The sequence below is a fragment of the Nicotiana tabacum genome, chromosome 15, assembly GCF_000715075.1.
Source record: "Nicotiana tabacum cultivar K326 chromosome 15, ASM71507v2, whole genome shotgun sequence".
In the NCBI taxonomy this organism is placed as follows: Eukaryota; Viridiplantae; Streptophyta; class Magnoliopsida; order Solanales; family Solanaceae; genus Nicotiana; species Nicotiana tabacum.
Genome location: NC_134094.1, coordinates 129002877 through 129023286, shown reverse-complemented (window position 1 = coordinate 129023286; position 20410 = coordinate 129002877). Strand labels below are relative to the sequence as shown.

Below are 20410 nucleotides of genomic sequence, written 5' to 3'. Positions count from 1 at the left end.
AACTTTAGTCGTAAAATAGTAGTTGTTAAGTGGGTTCAAATAAAATATTTATACAAAATTTATGCATTTTTAATCTTAATTTATTTATATATCCAGTATTATTTTTTGATAAAGCGGGTTCAACTCACCTGTGTTGCACTAGTGCACATTTTCCTCATATTACCCAACTGTCACAAGAATTGTCTTGGCCGATTACTAAATTATTTATAGACATGTGGATCTTTTCTATTGATCTTTTCTATTGTCTACATATGTGACGGTTGCTTCGCAAGCACTACTCGACGGTATAGCCATGAGTCTCATCATCTTGGGAGTAATGGCCCACCATCACAGGGAATCTCAAAGCCCCGAGCTCCTTAGAGTAAGGCACATGTTCGAAAAAGGTGACATGTCAAGAAAGGTGGAATCGTCGTGTAGAAGGATCATTAACACTTGTAGCCCTTTTGAGAGAGGAGTACCCCAACCTTACTCAAGAAAACACATAGAGTGAGGTGTAGGGCTCAGTTTGTCTTGTGCAGGAGATGGAATTTTAACAAAGCACGTGCATCCGAATACTCTGAGGTTTGAATAGTCATCTCTTTGAAAGAGAGTAAAACACCCAAAGATAAGGTGTAGAGGAGATCGGGAAAAACAAAAGGCTTACCTTTTTTATTTTCTTGGAAATTTTAAAGTTATACTATATTATTTTTAGTTGGATTTGTAGCCGCCCTAGAAATCCTATATCCTATGTATGACAATGCCCGTGCATTAAAATATTTGTAAATATGGTAAGTGCTACAACCTAGGTAGGAGCATAAGACTTTATTCTCTGGAATGATTGTGATAAGTTTTATAATGTCTAGTATGTATTATTAGTATGAAATTGCCTTGAAAAATTATTAGTAGCTTTTATTGAGTTACCTGAATTATAAGCACTTTAGAGTCAGTTTATCAACAAATTACTCCTCACTTTGTGCTTAATCTTGAGAGAACTTCATTTTTAGCCACTCAATAAAAACAAATGACAACTGCTAGCCATAAAATAAGGCATACAATTCATAGCACAAAACCAACTATAAGGGCTAGCAAGTGAAACCTAGAAAACAAGCGGACACTCTAGCTCCTCAATGCAACCTTCTTTTACACTTAATATTAGTAGTCAAAATATTTCAAAGCACCCCAGTAATCCTTCAAACCTAGTGAAATCCCCGTCAAAATCCACCCCTTCAGCCCAAAAATTTCATTAAACCCAACCGTCTTCTCCATAACTACCAAAATCCCCTTTTTTATCTTTTACAAAAAAAATTAAATTTTTAGTGATCCGATCTAGAAAAAATATAATATTGCATAAGCAAAAATACCCATGATATAAGAAGAGGAAGAAGGTGATGTATAGGTTTTACACGTACTATACACATTATACACTAGTATAAAGTGTATATACATTTTTTATACATCGTCGAACAATATATATACTATTATACACTTTATATACAAAACTATATGAACATTAAATTTGTATAAGAAGTGTATATGCATTATATCAATGTAGATACACTTTTCATATAAATGTGCATACATAATATATACATATTATATACAATATTTTCAACACTCACCATAGTACAGTAATCTTTTACGTCCAATTTTGTATAATATGTGTATAATAAATGTATAATAATTGTATCATTAGTATATAATGTATACACATCGATTATACACTATATTATGCAATTATTATACACTGATTATACAGTGTATAAATAAAGGAGCACTGACGATAATGGAGGACATCGAACTTGGCCGGAAAAAGCTTTTCTCCGACAGCGGCTATTTTATTTTCTCTATTTCTCATCTTCTTGCAAAAGTCATCCGAAAAAATATCATGCAATACTATATCTGAAAGTGGACAGAAAGCGAAGAAAGCGGTAACCACCGCTATACTTTTGCCAGAAATTACTCAAAGAAGATAGATATTTCTGTATCTAAGTAAAAGAGGAGGAGATCGCAAAGAAAAAGAAGGAAAAAAAAGTGTGTTGGTGTCGCTGTACGAGAAGAAAAGAAAAAAGAAAAAAAAAATGAGGGAGTGAAGAAGGGAAAAGATAATAAGAAGAAAGGGAAAGATTGAAGATTGAAGAAAATGAGAAGAGAAAGAGAGAGGAGCGTGCGGTTGAAAGAGAGTAGAAGTGTATTGAGAATAGTGGCTATAATTTATCAATAAATTGGGTCTAAAGGCTATTTCGGGTCCATGGGGTAAAGGATGGGCTAATAAAATTTTGAAGGGCTATAGATAGTTTTCTCTTTAATCTTCGAAATGAAGATCGTTAGTTTTTATTAGTCATCAATTTTTTTATTCACGAGTTGAACTTATATGGATTGACAATGAATTTTTTTTTTACATTAGTTCACCTAAAAAATAACTACATGTTATCACGTACAGTCAACCCTTGTTATAACAGCCTCGTTTGTTCCCATATTTTTTGGCTTTTTTAGTGAATGGTTGTTATACACCTATAACAACATTTGACATTTAAATAGTTTTTGGCTGCTATAGATAAAAATTATTAAAAAAAAATCAATTATTTTTTCTTTTTTAATGTTATATATAAAAGATAAAAAAAAATTACTTAAATTTAAAATCTCAAAAGATATGCATATTTCACTAGTTAAATGTTGAAGAAAGCTAATACATTATTAATAAATTCATAACTAAACATATACAGGTTTAAACTCTAAGGCAGACCTTTTAAAGCTACCTAAAAAAATTCTTTCAAGACTGATGGAAGAACTTTGTAATTGTAGCTTGTTTCGTAGATTTCATTCTCTTACTAGCGATATAACACTTGAATTGGCAAAGATTCGTGTCCAAATTTTTAGCAAAAAAGTATCCAATAGCTTTCCTTTGAAGACAATCTAAGAGCTTAATAGTAAAATTTTCTATCTAATTTTTTTGGATTTCTCGTGAAATAAAAGAAAAGAATATACATGATGATGTCATGTGCAAATCTTCAAATCATATATTGTATGCAAGATAGAAACTTTATTTAATGAATTTTTAGAATTATTATTAGTAATATTAAAGATTTTATATGGCTGTTATAGAGGGATAATTTTACAAAGAGCGTTCTGCTATAAATATGGTTGTTGCTGTTATAGGTAAAAAGTTGTTATAGAGAAGTAAAATATAACTTGAAAAATCTATTCTAAGATGAAAATTTGACTTTGATAATGAATGACTGTTATATAAGAATCATATTATAGAAAGGTGTGGGTGTATAATAAATGAGATAGAAAAATACTCTTGGTCATCTGCTGTAAAAATTAAACTCTACAGTGACAGTACAAAAATTGTGAGAGAGTAATATTATAATGTCTAAAAAAAAGGTATATTCAAACAAATATTTGTTGTCAAATATGCGCCAATATGCGCACCATGTTTTCCGCCGAGAATGTAGGCCCAGGAAGAAAGAGCTAGCAAAAAGAGATCAAAAATTCAATACCCCACACAAAACGCTCCTATAAATGAGTTACATGTGATTTTGGAAATATGTGGAATATTGTAACCTACTATTATGAAATTTATCTTAATTCAGTACTTTTGACGTAAATTATAAATTTATATATAAAAATTTATTGAATTTATAACAAATAGAAGTAGTATATATTAATTTAAAATTTTAAATATATAATGAGTTCAACACTAAAATCTTAAAAGTTAAACTCACATGATTTGAGTTCTAGATTCTGCTTCATTTATTCCATGCACCCTTGTCAAAATTTTCAAAGTATTGGCTTTACTTCTCTTTCATACGCTGTCAATTCTCATGTCAAAATTTTCAAAGTATTTGGCTTTACTCGTCTTTCATAAGCATCTTACACAGTCCCATTAATAATTGAATTAGTGCTATCACTTCACATTCTATGGTTGGAGCCTCTTTTTCAGGCATTTATGTCCCTTTCCACTCTCCTTTTTTTATTGATCCAAGACACCCTTTTTTGCATTTTGTTATTTTCTCACACCAATTCAAAGCTCCATTACTGCAAGCAAAGAGTTGCAAGATTTTTTACAATCCTAAAATTTTACCTTTGCAACAATGCTATACTAATTCTTTTTTAGGATTAAAATTATATACACAAATAGTGTAAAACAAAATTACAGTATCACTATATTTTAATATGTTATAGCTATAGTGGCGATAAGGATGCACAAATCGAACCGGAAAATCGTACCAAACCAAAAAGTCAAACCAAACCGATTTGGTTTGGTATTGAGTAAAAAAATCCGAATCAAACCGACATATAAATATATAATTTTTGTATATACTTTTAAGATTTTATATTAAAAAAAAATTTAAAAATGTCTAAAAATATTTGGGATTCTCTTGTGGGATATATTAATAGTATATGAAGTGCTCCATATTTATTAACCTTAAATAATGGGTTGAATGATCACTTTCTCATCAAGTGTTACTGAAATGTGTCAATCTCTTTGTTCTTCCATATTTATATCATATGTTAAGATCTATTAAATTCTTATATCTTTTTCGAATGTTAAGTGATTATTATTATTTAGGTACCATATTGATTTTTATGTTTAATTACTAAATTTGGTTAACCTTGAAAGTGTACATCAACAAAATATTATTGTCAAACGACTAAAAAAATAACTATTATGTGTTACTAAGAAAATTCTCCCATAAAAATATTTTAATAGATAATATGTTTGTCAATTTTTTATATTTTTACTAAACATATATTTACTTATCAAAAATAAAATAAAATAAGATTAAAATAATATTTAAGTAACAAAAAATCAGAAAAACCCGACAAAATCGAACTAATCCAAACCGATATAGTTGGTTTGGTTTAGTTTTGATAAAAAAAAAAAGGAACCAACCTGGTCCATGTACACCTCTAGGTGGCGGATGCAACCCTTCGGCAACGGGTTCATTCGGTCTAGTATTTTCTATGCGGTGCATAGACATATATGTAAATACTCACTAAAATTTGAACAAATATCATATTTGAACTTATAATCTTGCTAGTTTAATAAGTTTAATGCTGAGAACTTAAAGGTCGAATCCATCAAATTTAAATCTAAGATTCGCCTTTGGTTATCTACCTTATTTTTTAGATTACCAATCCCACTTATTTTCTTTTATGTGATGATAATTCTTTTAAAGATATATTAAGAAGGTGTTGGAGCTAGTGTTTCTTTTATTTTGGTTATCTTTACTATTTGTATTGTCAATTTTTTTCCCAGTATTTTCATCTTAGTTTTTTTACTCTCGTATTTCTCAAACCTATTTTGAAAACGCTTTTTTATGCGGAGGGTTTGTTGGAAAAAAGTTTTTTGAGGTAGGGCCAAGATCTGCGCTTACCCCACTCTCCCCGGACTTTACTTGTGGGATCGTATGTTGTTGTTGTTGTTGCCTGTTGGTGTTAGAGCCAACTCTATTATGAGAACCCTCGTGGACTCTTGCACTGAGTTAGCCCTTTATTCAAATAAACCTGCATATTCAAACACTTTCTATATATACACGTATATAGGGGCCAATTGTAATAATCTAACTAAAAGAATAGGAAGCAAGGGAGTTGAGATAGGCTGTAGCAAATGGGGAGTCTTCAAACCAAGGATAAAAGCAACCCAAATATCAAAATTATTGAAGGGTTGAAGTATAAAGTAAGGCATCTCCAAGCTGAAGTGAATGAAATTATGTGCATAAGGGAACATGAGAATCAAGCTTACCAACAAGAGGTGATTATTTTTGCATTGAAAGAAGCAGAGTGGAAACAAGAAAGGAAGAAACTTAAAGAGGAAGTGAATAAATGGAAAAAGACGTTGGAAGAGAAAGAAGAAGAGAAGTTCAAATTTGGAGTGGAAAATCATGAGATGATAAGTGAAAAAGGGGATAAAGAGTGTTATATTAGGGAAGAACAAGTAAGAAGAGATGAGACAATTGAGAAGTGGAAACAGCTCTATTTTGCTATCAAAATTGAACTTGATGAACTTATTCAGAGGACAAATCAAGGTATTTTTCATTTTCTTATTACGTGTATCATAATGTATTGATTGCTGTCATTTCATAATTATAGATAGCACTGCTTTAGGGGGAAAAAACAACCAGTTAAGATCAGATTTTGATGGTATTTTTCGGTTTATGCCCTTCTCAAATTATTTGCTCATGCCCTACAAAAAGAGTTCTTCTTGATTATTTTCTTTTTTCCCTATATCTCCAACTCCTTATTTTTTGGTGAAAGGGGGAGGAGGGTGTTTATTTTTTTTGTTTTGTTATTTGCTTGAATATTCGGTTTTCGAAATTCAGTCTAGACTATATGTATTTGCATCAGGAAGGTTCACTATAGAGTGAAAAGCTAAGGGACTTTATTCCCCTGGGCTCGAGCTTTAAACTTTTGGTTAAGGAATGAGGAACGGAGCTAGAAGTTGAATGTGGGTTAAGTCGAATCTGGTAACTTTTGTTCAAATAATATATTTGTATAAAAAAAATTCATTAAATATGCATAAATATTGATTTAAAACTCAGTTATTAGCACTTGAAGTCTCGTTCTAAAATACATAACTCATATAGTTTAAATCTTGGCTCTGTGTGACTCTTTATCATTCAAACATATCCTTTGGTGATGTGAGTGGTTTAACTAAAGTTATCCTTTAGAATTTATTCAAATCTTGTAACCTTTTTTAGATTCGATCTTGATGTGCTTAATGTGTTTTATAGGAGAAAGACTCTACTGTAGAACAGAAGAGGTGGAGTTATTAGAGGAGCTACATGGGAAGTTGAAAGCAAAGGAAGAAGCAATTACATATTTAAAAGAAAGAATTGCTTCAATGGAAAAACAAGAAGTGAAGAGGGAGAGAGAAGTGGATATTTTGAGGCAAAGTTTGAAAATTATGAGCTACAACAAGAAGGTTACAATCCTTAACAAAGGCTAGCATTTATATGCGTGTCATAAAAGAGTTTGCATATTGCAATTATACTATTGTCTCTACTCTAAAATAGTTTTCTTTGGTTCCATTGAAGCATTAATGTGCTTCACATAGTAGTTTTGACATCTTTGTCCAGTTTATTATGGTTATTTTTTTACCAAAGAGACGGTTAATTTTTGCTAGGAGCGAGTTAAGTATGGCTACCTAGTGATTTACAAGCACTCTTACTGCACACTTTTTATATATCCATCTCCCTCCAATCAAAGACGTCCACACCCTATAAGAGAATCAGACTCTGCGAAAACAAGACTTGAACTATGCTCCTCATTTTCTTCCTGTGATTTACTATCTCAAATTTCACAAAGAGTTGTACTTCTGCACGCTCAATGGACTAAACTAAAAATAATAGGGTAACTCGGTGCACTAAGCTCCCGCTATGCACGAGATCCGAGAAATAGCCGGACCACAAGGGTCTATTGTATGCAGCCTCACCCTACATTTCATTTTTGTAAGAGGTTGTTTCGTTTGGCTTGAACAATCTGTATTAATATTGAGCAATACATGGTTTTATAAAAATACAGATAATTATACATGGTAAATCTATACTTATAATTTGATATAAATATCGGTTGCAAATAAATTTTCATTGGCACCAAAATCTGAATATCTTAGGGGATTGTCACAAAATTATTATTTGGGCGTGAAATACTGAACACTTGTAATGAGTTATCTTGTATTTTTTTCTTCTTTTTGGTTATATTACCCAAAAGCCAATAAAACTTTATATGCGTATAACATAGTGATCATAATTTTGATTACGAATGCGAATAAATTTTTACCATTCACTATAGAATCACTTCAAATCACATACAAACTAGTAATTTTTCACTCGTACCTTAATAAAGGCACACTAAAAGGGGGGGGGGGGGGAAGAATAAAACCAATGGAAAAAATTGGTACAGTATTTATTTAGTGATCTTGACTTTCATTTGTTTTTGTTCGATCCTATTCCTAGTGTGTTCTTCACCCCATCAACTGTACCTTGAGCCATGTGCATCATTTGTTCTCCAGTCTAAAAGACAACCAACAAGGAGAAAAAAACTAATTAAATATTGCCAAAAATATTTATTAAAAATCATTGGTAAAAAATCAAATGAGAAATATATATTTTTAGTCGCTCCCAAATATAACAGATAAAATGTATTTTTTTGTATATATTTATACTATATACATATAATATACATATTTTATATACTTTTTGACTAGCGAATGTAATTAGTTTCGTTCAGTCGACTAATTCTGTATTTTACCCAAATAAAATTACCTGGTGAAGGAATCCAGAATTCTGTTCCCTTTTTTGTTGAGCTGACTCACGAGCTCTTTGGATTGCATCTTCAATTTTATTAACAGAGGAATTTGCTGTACTGTTTGCTGATTCTACCCATTGCTCAGTCTTGGCCTACCAAAAATGGCACGTAGAGTAGAAGAAAGAAATATGAGAACTTGTCAAATCGTAATTCTTTTAATAAGTTTAAATTCTACGCACATGCTGACAACAACGTAAGAAGTAATTTCAAATTATGTCACTTTTAAGGTGATTACATATAGATACCTAAAACAAAATTAATTGATAACATGATAAAAATAATAATTAACCTGCTATAAATCACATACTAAACTACATTGGTATTATAAAAAATATATTTATGATGTGAATACATATAACTCGAATACATTTTATAACTAAAGAGTAGATGACATTTCACCTCAGCTTGGTCATGGGATTGATCAGCATTGAATTGAGCACTTGCCATATTTGATTCTTGATATTAGTTATAGAAATGCTCCTTATTTGTTTTTGTTTAGGACTTGAATTCAGTATAATTAAAAAACTTCTGGGCTGATAAAAAGCTTTTATAGAGAGGTTTTTCAGTGATTGGTTTAGATTATTGATATGCTTGTTTTGCTGCTATTGATCTGGCTTTTTTTGTGGCTATCTTTGTTTGCCAGTGCGCAAATTATGTTAATCCATACATGTTTAAATGTTATCCTGTTTTATTTCATTTCCTTTTAATATCTATCTCTCTTCGTTTTTCTAGAATTCTCCTACAATATAAAAAGGCCGTGCTAAGAAGAAATTAAGGAAACTAAATGTAAATAATAAACTACAATAATATGTACTATTTGAAAAAAGTTTAGTTCTTACGACATTTCATTATTAAGAAAAAACATGATAAATCTTAATTTGATTATATTATATTGAAGTTTTTGTTTTAAAGACTCAACCAAATAGATGGTGATGTCGAAGAACCTGTTTTCATTAATTTCAAGTACGAATTTCGGATCTTCTGCACCAATCTCGAATTGATTGAACGACTTTTTGAATCAAATATATTTTTGAAGAATTAACTCAATAACCGTCCATCCAACCGCTTAAATTAAAAAGGCATAATAATACTATTTTTTTCAAGTTTATCAAAGCTCTAGTCCAGTTTCTCAAGCCTTTCAAAACCAGCCGACTTGAAATTTTTTGATGTACACTGTAAGCCTCTCCAAATTAGCCGACTTGAAATTCTTCAGTAGTGTGTATGATACCACCTGTAATTTTTCTTTCTTTTTCAGTTTTTCTTCTTGTCCATTTTCTTCTTTAAATCCATTGTTATGTAAAGACAAAAAATATCACCTTATGGAACAACGAATTTAGTGTGATGGCTTCATTTCCTTACTTTTTTCTCTCATCTTGCCCTCTTTATTATTAAATAATCATATTTTATCATTTACCCTACTTTTTTATATAATAATTTTACTCCATATCCTATTTTTTCTTAGTAATGTTACAACTTTATTCTTTATATTGTTGATGCATGACACATAAAACGACGACAAACGATATAATCGATCCATATATTGTATTCATCAAATAATACAATACAATACATTATGAAACGACATGTAACAACAATCAAAACAAGTTGTTAGTTAAATAGATTAACCCATCTTAACTACGCTCTACAATCTACAAGGCCGACCCAGTAATCAAGTCTCGCCCTTATCCACTTGAAAAAATAGTAAAAATAGCACGGGCTAGCCAGTTTTCAGACTAGTAATTGAAAAATAGCCAGCGTTTGCAAAGTCATTGAAAAATAGCCAATATTTTGCTACAACACAGAAAGTTCCAGCATAATATACTGGAGACTGGTGCACCTGTGTATGAACTTCCAGCATATTATGCTGGAACTCCAACACACGAAAAGTTCCAGCATAATATACTGAAAATTGGAGCACCTGTGTATGAACTTTCAGCATAATGTTGGACCAGTATATTATGCTGGAAGTCCAGAATAAATTGAAACGGAGACATCTTTAAACAACACGAGTATCAACATCATCATAAGGTTGTAAATCATTATTTGCAAAGGATCCCAACACAAATATCATCATCATAAGGTTGTAAATCATTATCTGCAAAGGATCCTAAAGCGCCCAATTTAGGCGTCAAGTACTTACACATGCTACATAAATAACATCAGTATCAATACCAGCAATGTCAATAAGCAACAGACGTGCAACCACATAAACAAGACACTGGTCATCGGAAACATTCACTTGAGTACTAAACTTCCAACGATAGGAATATTCCCTAGATACCAACACATAGCATGTACTCGGTGGATTAGTCAAGGCGCACACAAGTTGGCGAGAACACCACCGTCCGTTATGAAAGAAAGGTTAATATATTCCCCGGCTTGAGATGGAAAGCAAAAGATACAATCTTTCATACAAAACCAAACATACCTTGTTACTTACTATACATGAACAACCAACAAACACATAACCTAGATAAAAGCATTTTAAAATGCCTTCATGTTCTTGCAATGTGGCCCCTTCCCCGCACCTTGCGTGAATGTGGGATGCTTTGTGCACCGGTCTGCCCTTTTAAGTACGAATGAGATATTAGATTAAGCCAACACTGATGCCTAACAGAACTGTGGAATCAAGCCACCCAGAGTATTATCCCTGTACTCCATCAGCAATGAAATGCCAGAATACAGTAATCTAAACTTAGGTGCAGCAATTCGACTCTCCAAGAAAACGATACTAAAGAAGCTGACAGCTTAAGTTCTACGAGGAATAGTGAACTACAATGAATGGAATCACGCAGCTCGATTTTGGGCAACCACCACGTAACAAATATGAAAAATTAATCGACTATGCCTAAAATTAATTGAGGTTGACTACATGAATCGTAATACCACCTATGTCGAGGATTCATCCTATTATCAAGCAAAATCAACCTACACAAGATTCCTTCTTTATCCAGATTCGGGGCAAATAAGGTTTTGCACATAGGTAAATTTGTATGAAACCTACACAACCTACACAAGGTTTTGCACATAGGTAAATTACCAACACACCAACAACAAGAGCAGCTACACCTCAATCCCAAGCTAGTCGGCGTCGACAGTATGAAACCTCATTAACATAAATGCTCTGTTTGAATCCAAAATACAGTATTTCAATACTCCATACTTAAAGATCATCCAAGACTAGGGATTCTCTAACATACACTATTGGTTATATCTCTAATATACTAAGAGTCCTCTAATAAGCATTTGTCTTCTAGTTGCTATAACCTATATGGATTCTCAACTTTGTATTCTATCTCGGATTTCGAGATATTCTATACCTATTGTAGTTTATAGATGACTGAGTGTCTTAGTGAAGAACCATATTTTGGGTAGATTTGCTGCCTTTCTATCTATGGCTTGCATAAGACAGTTCTGACAGTTCTTCCTAAATCAATAAAATTAGTATTACTTTTTTGTTATGAATGCAGCCCAAGATAATAAAGGTGGTGAAAGTGGATCCATTAAAAAGAGAAGCAGACCCAAATATCCGCCAAAGAACCTGTCAAATGACGTTTGGGACCCTGGCTAAGACAAGGCTATATGGATATAAAGTGGGATAGCTGCTGAGAGGATTCTTACGCGAATACTGAGTCTTTTCTTTATTTTAGCTTAGCTCTTGTTGGAGCATTCTGGAACCTCCCTCCATTCTTGTTTTATTTAGTTCCTTGTTCTTAGTATTGTTCATGGTTAGAATTAATAGAAATTGTCTCTATCTTCTTCAGTAAGTATGGATCCATTACATTGGTGCTTTCATTGTCCCTCCTCTACCAAATGGGTATCGACCTCCTTTCTACCTCCTCCACACCCATACCACCAGCAATTTTTTACTGCACCTCCACTACCGAGCCCCTCTTTTTCACCTGCAATTTTGGAGAAGATCTACACCTCCATCAACACTGTACATGATTTAGTGATAGAATTGCAAGCAAGCAACTCCCGTATGCTCCTTGTCCACTTAAATAACTTCTTCTTTTTTCTAATAACCGAGATATCCCCCAGGGCCAATGGGGTACGATTCGAAAGTCAGCGATAATGGCTCCTTGTCCACTTAAATACCAGACGTTTGAGTGTGCCAGGGTTCAGAACCACGGCGTACATCAATAAAATTATTACTTTATCAAAACAATTCCAATTTCAGAACTCTAAAATCAAACAATTAATCAAACAAAAAGACCAAAATCAGCTCCACAACTCATAATCAGCTAATATTCTACATCCAATTAAATATTGCTTCACGATCATAAATTTGGAACACAAAGCCGAAAACAGCCCTAAAGCTAAACATTGACGCGAATAAGCATATAAACTATGATAAAATTCTAGAACACTCGAAATTTTGTTTTATTCCTTCAGAAATTTAAGTACAAAGTACCATCATTGAGAAGGAAAAAGGGCGAAGTTAAACCCTAAAAGGATAGGAACAGAACATACATTTGTTTTTTTGGTGATGAAAATTCAGTTAATGTCAGAGTCATCGAAATCATCCTGAAAGGAATTGAAGAAGTCGGCGTCGGCGAGACGGAGGTGTTCGGCGGCGAGTGGGCCTTCACCGAAAAAGTCGAGCGCGTCCACTTCGTCAACGTCCATTGCCATTGTAGATCCCTGTTCTTCCATGTCTGCTAAGTAGTCCACAACCATTGGCTTCATTAGTGTTGATTTTCAAGGGATTTTTGATTTTTCTTCTCTTTCTCTCTACGGTTGCACTGCGAATTGTAATTGTACAAACTTGGCTAATGGTGCAATGGCCTATTTATACAAAGGATAGCGTTTTAAGTTGAAGAATCGGGTCAAACATGGACCTACTCAATCATCATCTTTACACAAATAGCCAGTTGGACTCGCTGTTTCCTTTTACTAGTCAATATACATTAATTTTATATGGTTATACATATATCATATATAAATTATGCATACATTATATATATGCGCCTCTTTTTAGTTTATACAGTTGAGATTACAGCTGTTTATGTTAATTTTTTTTGAGTTTAACTAATAGGAAGGAGAGTTTTGGCATAATTGGTAAAGTTGATGTCATGTGACCAGGAGGTCACGGGTTCAAGCCGTGGAAAAAGTCACTTGCAGAAATGTAGGATAAGACTGCGTACAAGTGACTCTTGTAGTCCGGCCCTTCCCCGGATCCCGCGCATAGTGGGAGAGCTTAGTGCACCGGGCTGCCCTTTTGCCCTTTAACTATTAGCCACCAACGTATAAAATTATTTTATACTATCAAGTTATTTTTTATTACAAATATACCTTATTTTAAGATAATTTTTATTGTAGATATATTTTTCTACATTATTTTTACTATTATTATTTCTAATTTTTTATGAAGAATTATATGTAAATATCTTGGGGGTGACCTGGTATAGCAGTACTCGGAAGAAACTACCTCAATGATAAGATTTTTTCTTTAGTTTAAAGTTTTAAACTACACTAAGACAATGCTAGCAAACTAGTCGGTTTAAAGAATTTTTTGTTGTCATATTAGTTATAAGTGTGCTATTTCTAGTTTCAAGGTGATCTAAACATAAAGACAAATTTAGTAATTGAAATGAAATGAGAACGAATAAAGGGGAATGTATTGAAATTTACATTGCAGACCCAACTAGTTATGCATTAAAATTATTATTTTTAATTTAGCCACTGACACTTTTCATTGATATGCCATTAATTCTACAGTGAAGAAATAAGTGACCAAACATTGTTCTGCAATAGTGAGTTCTCAGTTGACACGAGAAAACTGAAACATATAGACGAGTACGATGCTTTAACCAGAAGTACAATTTATGCTAAAATAACACCGTTGCTTCGTCACATAAATGAAGAGCCAACATAATATACCTAATATCAATAACATATAAATAGTTCATGTGGAAAAAAATTAATGAAATTATACGTATTAAATTGAGCAATAACCCACAAAATCGCATGGAAATCATGTCCAACAAGCTTGTTCTTGTCCACTTCTTTAACTGTTCAGGGAACGTAGCAAACAAAAGAATAGTTCAAAAACCAGAAAGTAAAGGACGCAAAGCATCCATCAGAAACTGGATTCTTTTAAATGCTGGTGCAGAAAAGGTCGAAGTATCTAAAGGCAGTAAAATACAGCCATTTCACAACTTGGCTCCCTGTGTCCTAGGAATGTCACTATGGACCTGAAGAAATGAAATACAATAACAAGCACCTGCTTCCCTCAAAAAACACATTGAGATCATTGATTTACTAGATTTAGTATCGCTACGTTCTCTGCTTGATTATGATTTATGATGCAATTAAATCAGGAGTTTCAGCCTCTACTGATAGCAAAGTAGTGTGAACTTTCTCCACCCAATTGTCTAGCCGATCACGCAATGACTTGATTTGGGGAATTCCAAGAACTCTTGGTTGCACCCAAGAGACATGAATTGTCCCCTCCACTTGATCAATTATTCCCTCAATCAGATGCACCTACAGTAGGATAACATCAAAACAGTCGTAAGTAAAATAAAAACAAAAAGGCTTTCCTAAACCTCCAGGCGCCTCCAAGGGGAGACAGCTAACATCAGAACTGCAGGCGTGGAATAAGCAAAGTACGTCAGAATGACTGTAATATTGACCACACATCTCTCATTTTCATTAATCCACAAAACCAATAAAAAGAAGGAAGATCATAGGTGGTTGTGCTAAAGAAAAGAGGATCGTGAAGCTATGATGGATGAAGTAGAAAGGGAAGGTGCAGCGTGAAAGCGAAAGATTCAACAACCTATCTAATTTCTTTCTTTTCCTTGAATAGATGGTAGAGCCAAATTCCCTTGTCCCTCGAAGATATATGAAGGCAACTCTTCTAATTTAACTACTAAGAGGTCCACTTACAGAAAGGCTCTTCATGAGGAGATATTCAACATCTTCCACACCCAACTTTGTGCGTTCTGCGATGACACTCAATGGGATAGTTCTATCTTCTGCGGCGCGACTGCATGCAAAATACATAATCCAGAAATTCAGAAATCATAGTAACAGGCAATATAGGACGAATATTTTCATTTCCTGCAGAACTCCCATAACAGTACCTGAAGATAATTTCCATCAAGCAGAGAATGTTGATCTTCTCCAGAAGCTTTTTCTCGTTCTGCACTAATGCTGGTTGAGCATTCAATGCAGCTTGATGGACACGGCACAATTCTTGATAACGAATCAAATCGCCAGTGTTGAATGCTTCAAGAATATGATAGAGCCACTCAACCTTAGTCCCCATGAGGCTATTTACCTATAACAAGTTAAAACAAGTCCCCTTAGATTCTACATGACATCATCAACATACAAACATAAGACTGCTATATGGCTCCCGTGGTTCAAATTCTGGTCCATCCCCCATTACTTCTTGAAGCCTAACAGTAGTCAAAAAGGAATTTACTAAGTTCCTTAGCCAACAGTGCTGTTCCTAAGTTGATAGTTTGTTTTCAGTTTGATAATTGATCTGGACATTTTTGACCCTATTGCACATGGTTTCAGTCTTTCGGTACTGAATTAACTAAATTCCCACAAAAAATAAAAAGAAGAAAAAGAAAATCTTCCCTTTTATGATAACTTGAAGGGAAATAAGAAAAAAGTCAGTCAAGGTGCTCACTATCAGGATGGCCGGGTATAAGTGTTTAACGAAAAACTATAGTTTCACTTTTGCCTCATATGACAGCTTTTAAAGTCACAAAGCTCTTCAAAAGGAGGTTAAGGTATCTGGAATTCTGGAGTAGGTGTAGGACTATGAGACTCAATCCACCCTATTCATGTGAAAACTCAAGGAGTAGAGAAGAAAAGACAGGTAGTTTATCTATCAGCCAACTTGGATGTTCCAAATTCCAATGAGAAGAAACAAGATCTTTATGGAGGAGAGGAAAGATGTAAGGAACGACCAGTGATAGTTAGGACAATATACGACATCCCCTACCCTTATTCCTAAAAAGAAAAAAAGGAAAAAAAGAGAGAAGATATTACGTCCCTAATCCACACAGAACATGTAATATTCATAGTATCCTCTGATGATAAAGAATTCTACCATAAGGACCTTGAATGTTCTGGATCAACACAGTAAAATATGTTAGATACCCAGAACCAATACTGTACAAATAGGGTAGACCATAACTTTTTTGAAGACATTATGATAAATAACTTCTGAAAGTAGCAAAATAGTAGAAGACACAAGTTTTATCATTAAACTTCCTAGAAGATGGTGCAAAGATTAATCAGCAGGCAAATTGAAATAGAATAAATTTTAATGATTAATCTGGAAATCTCCCAGCAACATATTCACTTAGAAGTATCACAAAGACACAAACTACGACGAATTTCAGACAGAAGCGGACATCTAAATGTCACCATCCTTGAATTTTTTTTAGCTAATACCATAAGACGGTTTTTATCCTTTTATTTGGATGGCGGAAAGCTTGAAATCCTTATAGCAAAAGCCAGGAGGAAGCAAAGTACAGAAACACAGGCACACAAGCAGTGGTTTCTTAATAATACCCAACTCAAGAACTCGGAATTGGAAAGCGCCATTGAAGAAGGTCCATTGTGGTTTAGACCAGTTGACTGGTTTTGCCTTGACTTAGGAGAAATCTAGTATCTAACCAGACTAGAAACATGATCCGTTCACAGTTTAATGGATCGAAGAACCTAGTCAACCAGTATCATTGGCATTAGCCCTGAAAATAAACTTTCAGGAGAAGATGTGAGCTTCCAGCAGCACAGATGACATCATGTTAAAACTTCTGACAACATTCAGGTCCTCGGGAGAGGACGCCAATAGCAAATTCCCAGAAGGGTCATCACTTAGCCACTTCCTCAAGAAATAGCTTTACCGGACATTTCCAATCCCAGAACTCTAGGCTCTCTAGCATATGGACAGCATAAAAAACAAGGAAATGTATGGTGTAAACTTACAATTGGATGAGCAAGCAATTCACCAAAGTTGTATATGTTGTCTCCCAGCAAAGCTGACAAGGACAAATCAAATGCCAAATCCTATATGACATAGGAGAAACAATTAGCACTAAAAATAGCAAGAATAAAACATATGGCAATCACAAAATTTTAGGTGTACCTTCATTAACAAACTAAAGTTACAAAAATTTGCAAGGCACCACAACCAACAACTATTTCTACTCAGAAACTAGAAATACCTAGTACGAAAGGCCCTCAATAACAAACCAAGTGGCAATCCAGATTATTGCAATCAATTGATAGAAAAATCAAAATAAGCATTATGGGAATAAACATTTTAAAGACTCAAGATAGATTGCCAAACACTTATCACAAATCCAAAACCAAGGATCTTCAACCATTTCTCCCAAACTATGAAGAGTTAATTAATAAGAAGAAAAAAACAGATGATCATCAGTTCAGAAACCCTAGTGAATAATACTGCACTCAAGACCAAACTATGAACATGAGCTGCCAGTCTGCCACTGCCATACAGAAGTTCAAATTCTGTATATGTTAAGGAACTAAATGATAGCATCAGCAGCTCCGTCCAAGAATACTCTCCACCTCTACCTAGACTGGAACACAGCATAATGTAAAAACATTTATCACACGGAAAAATAGAGAGAGAGAGAGAGAGAGAGAGAGAGAGCACGAAAAAAATGCAAGGATACACAGCACAGAGAGGAGGCTGGAGTAAAAATGACAATATTTTTATTTTTGGTAATGTGACATGTCAACCGAACAATTACTTACCAGCTTAAACGATTCAGAAAGAGAGTCCACAGAAGTGTATGCAAGATAAAGAAGAGCACTTCTGTAAAACTCGGCGAACTCCTGGCGAGCTTTATGGTATTGAGACGAAACCCAATAATAGCTAGCATAAACAGAGGGATCAATGTCAGTCATGCTGTCAAGTGTAGTCTTCCCCCCTTCTAAAAGATTCTTGCAATCTTTTTGATCCCCTTGTTCAAGCTTAAATAGGGCAATCTGCAACTTAATGTATAGAATTGGCTCCTCTATGCGTGTCTCCTTAGTATTTTGAAGTTTCTCGATCACTCCTTCAAGGTAACCTATAGCAGCTTCTTTCTCTGCATACCGCCGGGAAACAATGACCGCAAAATGTGCAAGCTTGAGAAGATTGATCTTTGTCTCAAAATCAGTGATGAAATTGTGATACAGCTGTATCAGTGCATCGCCTGCCTGAAAGTAAAATAAGGGAACAACAAGAAATGCGTTTAGAATATTACACTCTAAGCTCCAAAAGCATCACCACCTCTGGAGTATTACCCGCTTCTGAGAAGATCTAATGCAACATAATTTTACTAGTTCCATCCTCAATAGAACTCAGGTATACATGACATGTTTAAATAACAAAACACAAATTAAGACATTCAGAGATGGAAGCATGGGCGGAGATAGAAGGTAAACTACGGGTTTGGCCAAACCAGTAGCTTTAGTCCAAACCTTGTATTTATATTAAGAAATTCACTATGTACGAAAATTAAATTCAAAACCCAATTAGTTGATGTTGCTATCTGAGAATTTAGAACCCATAGAGTTCAAATTTTGGATTCACCTATGATCATTGAAGGTCTTTTCAATTAGTTAAAATTATCTCAAAACTTCCCCAGAACTTGTGTTTGTTATTTAAACAAGTCATGTATACCTGAATTCTATTGGGGCCATCTATATGAATCCTTACTGAACATGATTTCATCCCAGGCCAATACTATGCAGAACAGAAATAGAAATAAAAAGTACTCCCTCTAAAATAATTAACCTATTTCCTTTTTACTTTGTTAGAGAAAGAATGACCCCTTTCTAAGTTTGAAAACAATATAACTTTAATTTTTTCTCATTAATCACACAAATATCAAAGTCTTCTATTTTTTCTTAAATTCCATGTAAAGTCAAATGGGTTCAATCTTTTTAAAACTCTTTATACTAAATATTCAAGCGTGAGAGAAAAAACAAATTAATCCGCAAGAACCCTAACTTTTGTACAAACCTAAACCCATCTATAATATAACATTAATAACATATACTCAAATAATATTAGGCAGAATTTTGAGGTAATTCAACAATAAAATCTCAAAAAACAGACCTGAAAAACGGCGAGGGCAACGAATTGTTCAAGCTTAAGAGAAAGCTGGTGCCAGAGCTTGCGCTGGTACAGATCTGAAAGCGTATTGTACCAATCGGATAGCTCTGGATGTGCATTCCGAAGTGAATCTAAGTACTCTAAAGCGGCCATCGTTGATTACTCTCAATGATGAACACAAAGAAGAAGAAGAAAAAGTGGAACTGTAAATCCTTTTATAAAACCTCTTAAAACTTTGGATTTCTTCTTCTGCACGAAGAAAGGAATAGACTCTCAAAATATCTTATAGTGGGGTTTCTCGTAATTTGGATATGATTAATGGGCAAGTGTGGGATTTAGGAAGCATTGATAAGACAAATTTACCACTTAATATAGATTTTATAGAATTAAAAAGATTTTATTTTTTAAAACGGAGAAAGATCAAAGGCAATTCAAAATTAGGTGGATAACAGACCCATCCCTATGCTATGTGCCAAATCCACACACATCACGCACTATTATATTAAAATTTCGACATGTAACCAAAAGAATTATCTAAAACTGCTTATCTTTAGTGTTTTGTGTAACAAAAATATATTTTAATATATTGATTGATATATATGACATTTTTGTGTTAGTTTTATCATTTTTAGGATTATGTGGTTGTTTACCCTCGAAATCGGATGACAATTGAATTTGTTAGTGGTTTAAAGGATTTGCAGATTAACTTGATACAAAGCGATAAATTTGATTGCAATTGAAATAAATAGCGATAAATTAACTACAAACCACACGAATTAGATGATTTCAGCTTAAGAAAGCCAGCTACCCTTGAGTTGAATTTACTTTTATTGACACAAAGATATTAGACAGTAAGAACTTAGAGAATGTATTGTTTATCAATATATGTTACCATATGTCTCATGAATTGTTAAGTCCTCTTTATATATTAGGGGAAACCTACCTTTTAAGATATTATCTTATTGTTCTATAAAAAGGCAAAAGTCCATAATTTGCTGATCGTTGGTCCCTTTTTTA

General features: G+C 33.6%; 2 protein-coding genes across 2 annotated transcripts; one reads left to right on the top strand and one right to left on the bottom strand.

The window, feature by feature from the left end:
- The first annotated feature begins 5499 nt into the window (after positions 1-5499).
- LOC107783712 (uncharacterized) lies at positions 5500-7505 on the top strand. The gene is made up of 2 exons (XM_016604728.2): positions 5500-6011; positions 6717-7505. The coding sequence occupies exons 1-2, from the start codon at positions 5594-5596 to the stop codon at positions 6929-6931; spliced, it is 633 nt and encodes a 210-aa protein (XP_016460214.1). The 5' UTR covers positions 5500-5593; the 3' UTR covers positions 6932-7505.
- Positions 7506-14274: 6769 nt separating this feature from the next.
- LOC107783713 (26S proteasome non-ATPase regulatory subunit 13 homolog B) lies at positions 14275-19683 on the bottom strand. Its single transcript, XM_075231276.1, has 6 exons — positions 19397-19683; positions 18046-18492; positions 17251-17331; positions 15384-15580; positions 15187-15286; positions 14275-14781 (listed from the first exon to the last, which is right to left on the bottom strand). Exons 1-6 carry the CDS (start codon positions 19544-19546, stop codon positions 14596-14598), a joined length of 1161 nt encoding a protein of 386 aa, XP_075087377.1. The 5' UTR covers positions 19547-19683; the 3' UTR covers positions 14275-14595.
- Positions 19684-20410: the final 727 nt, after the last annotated feature.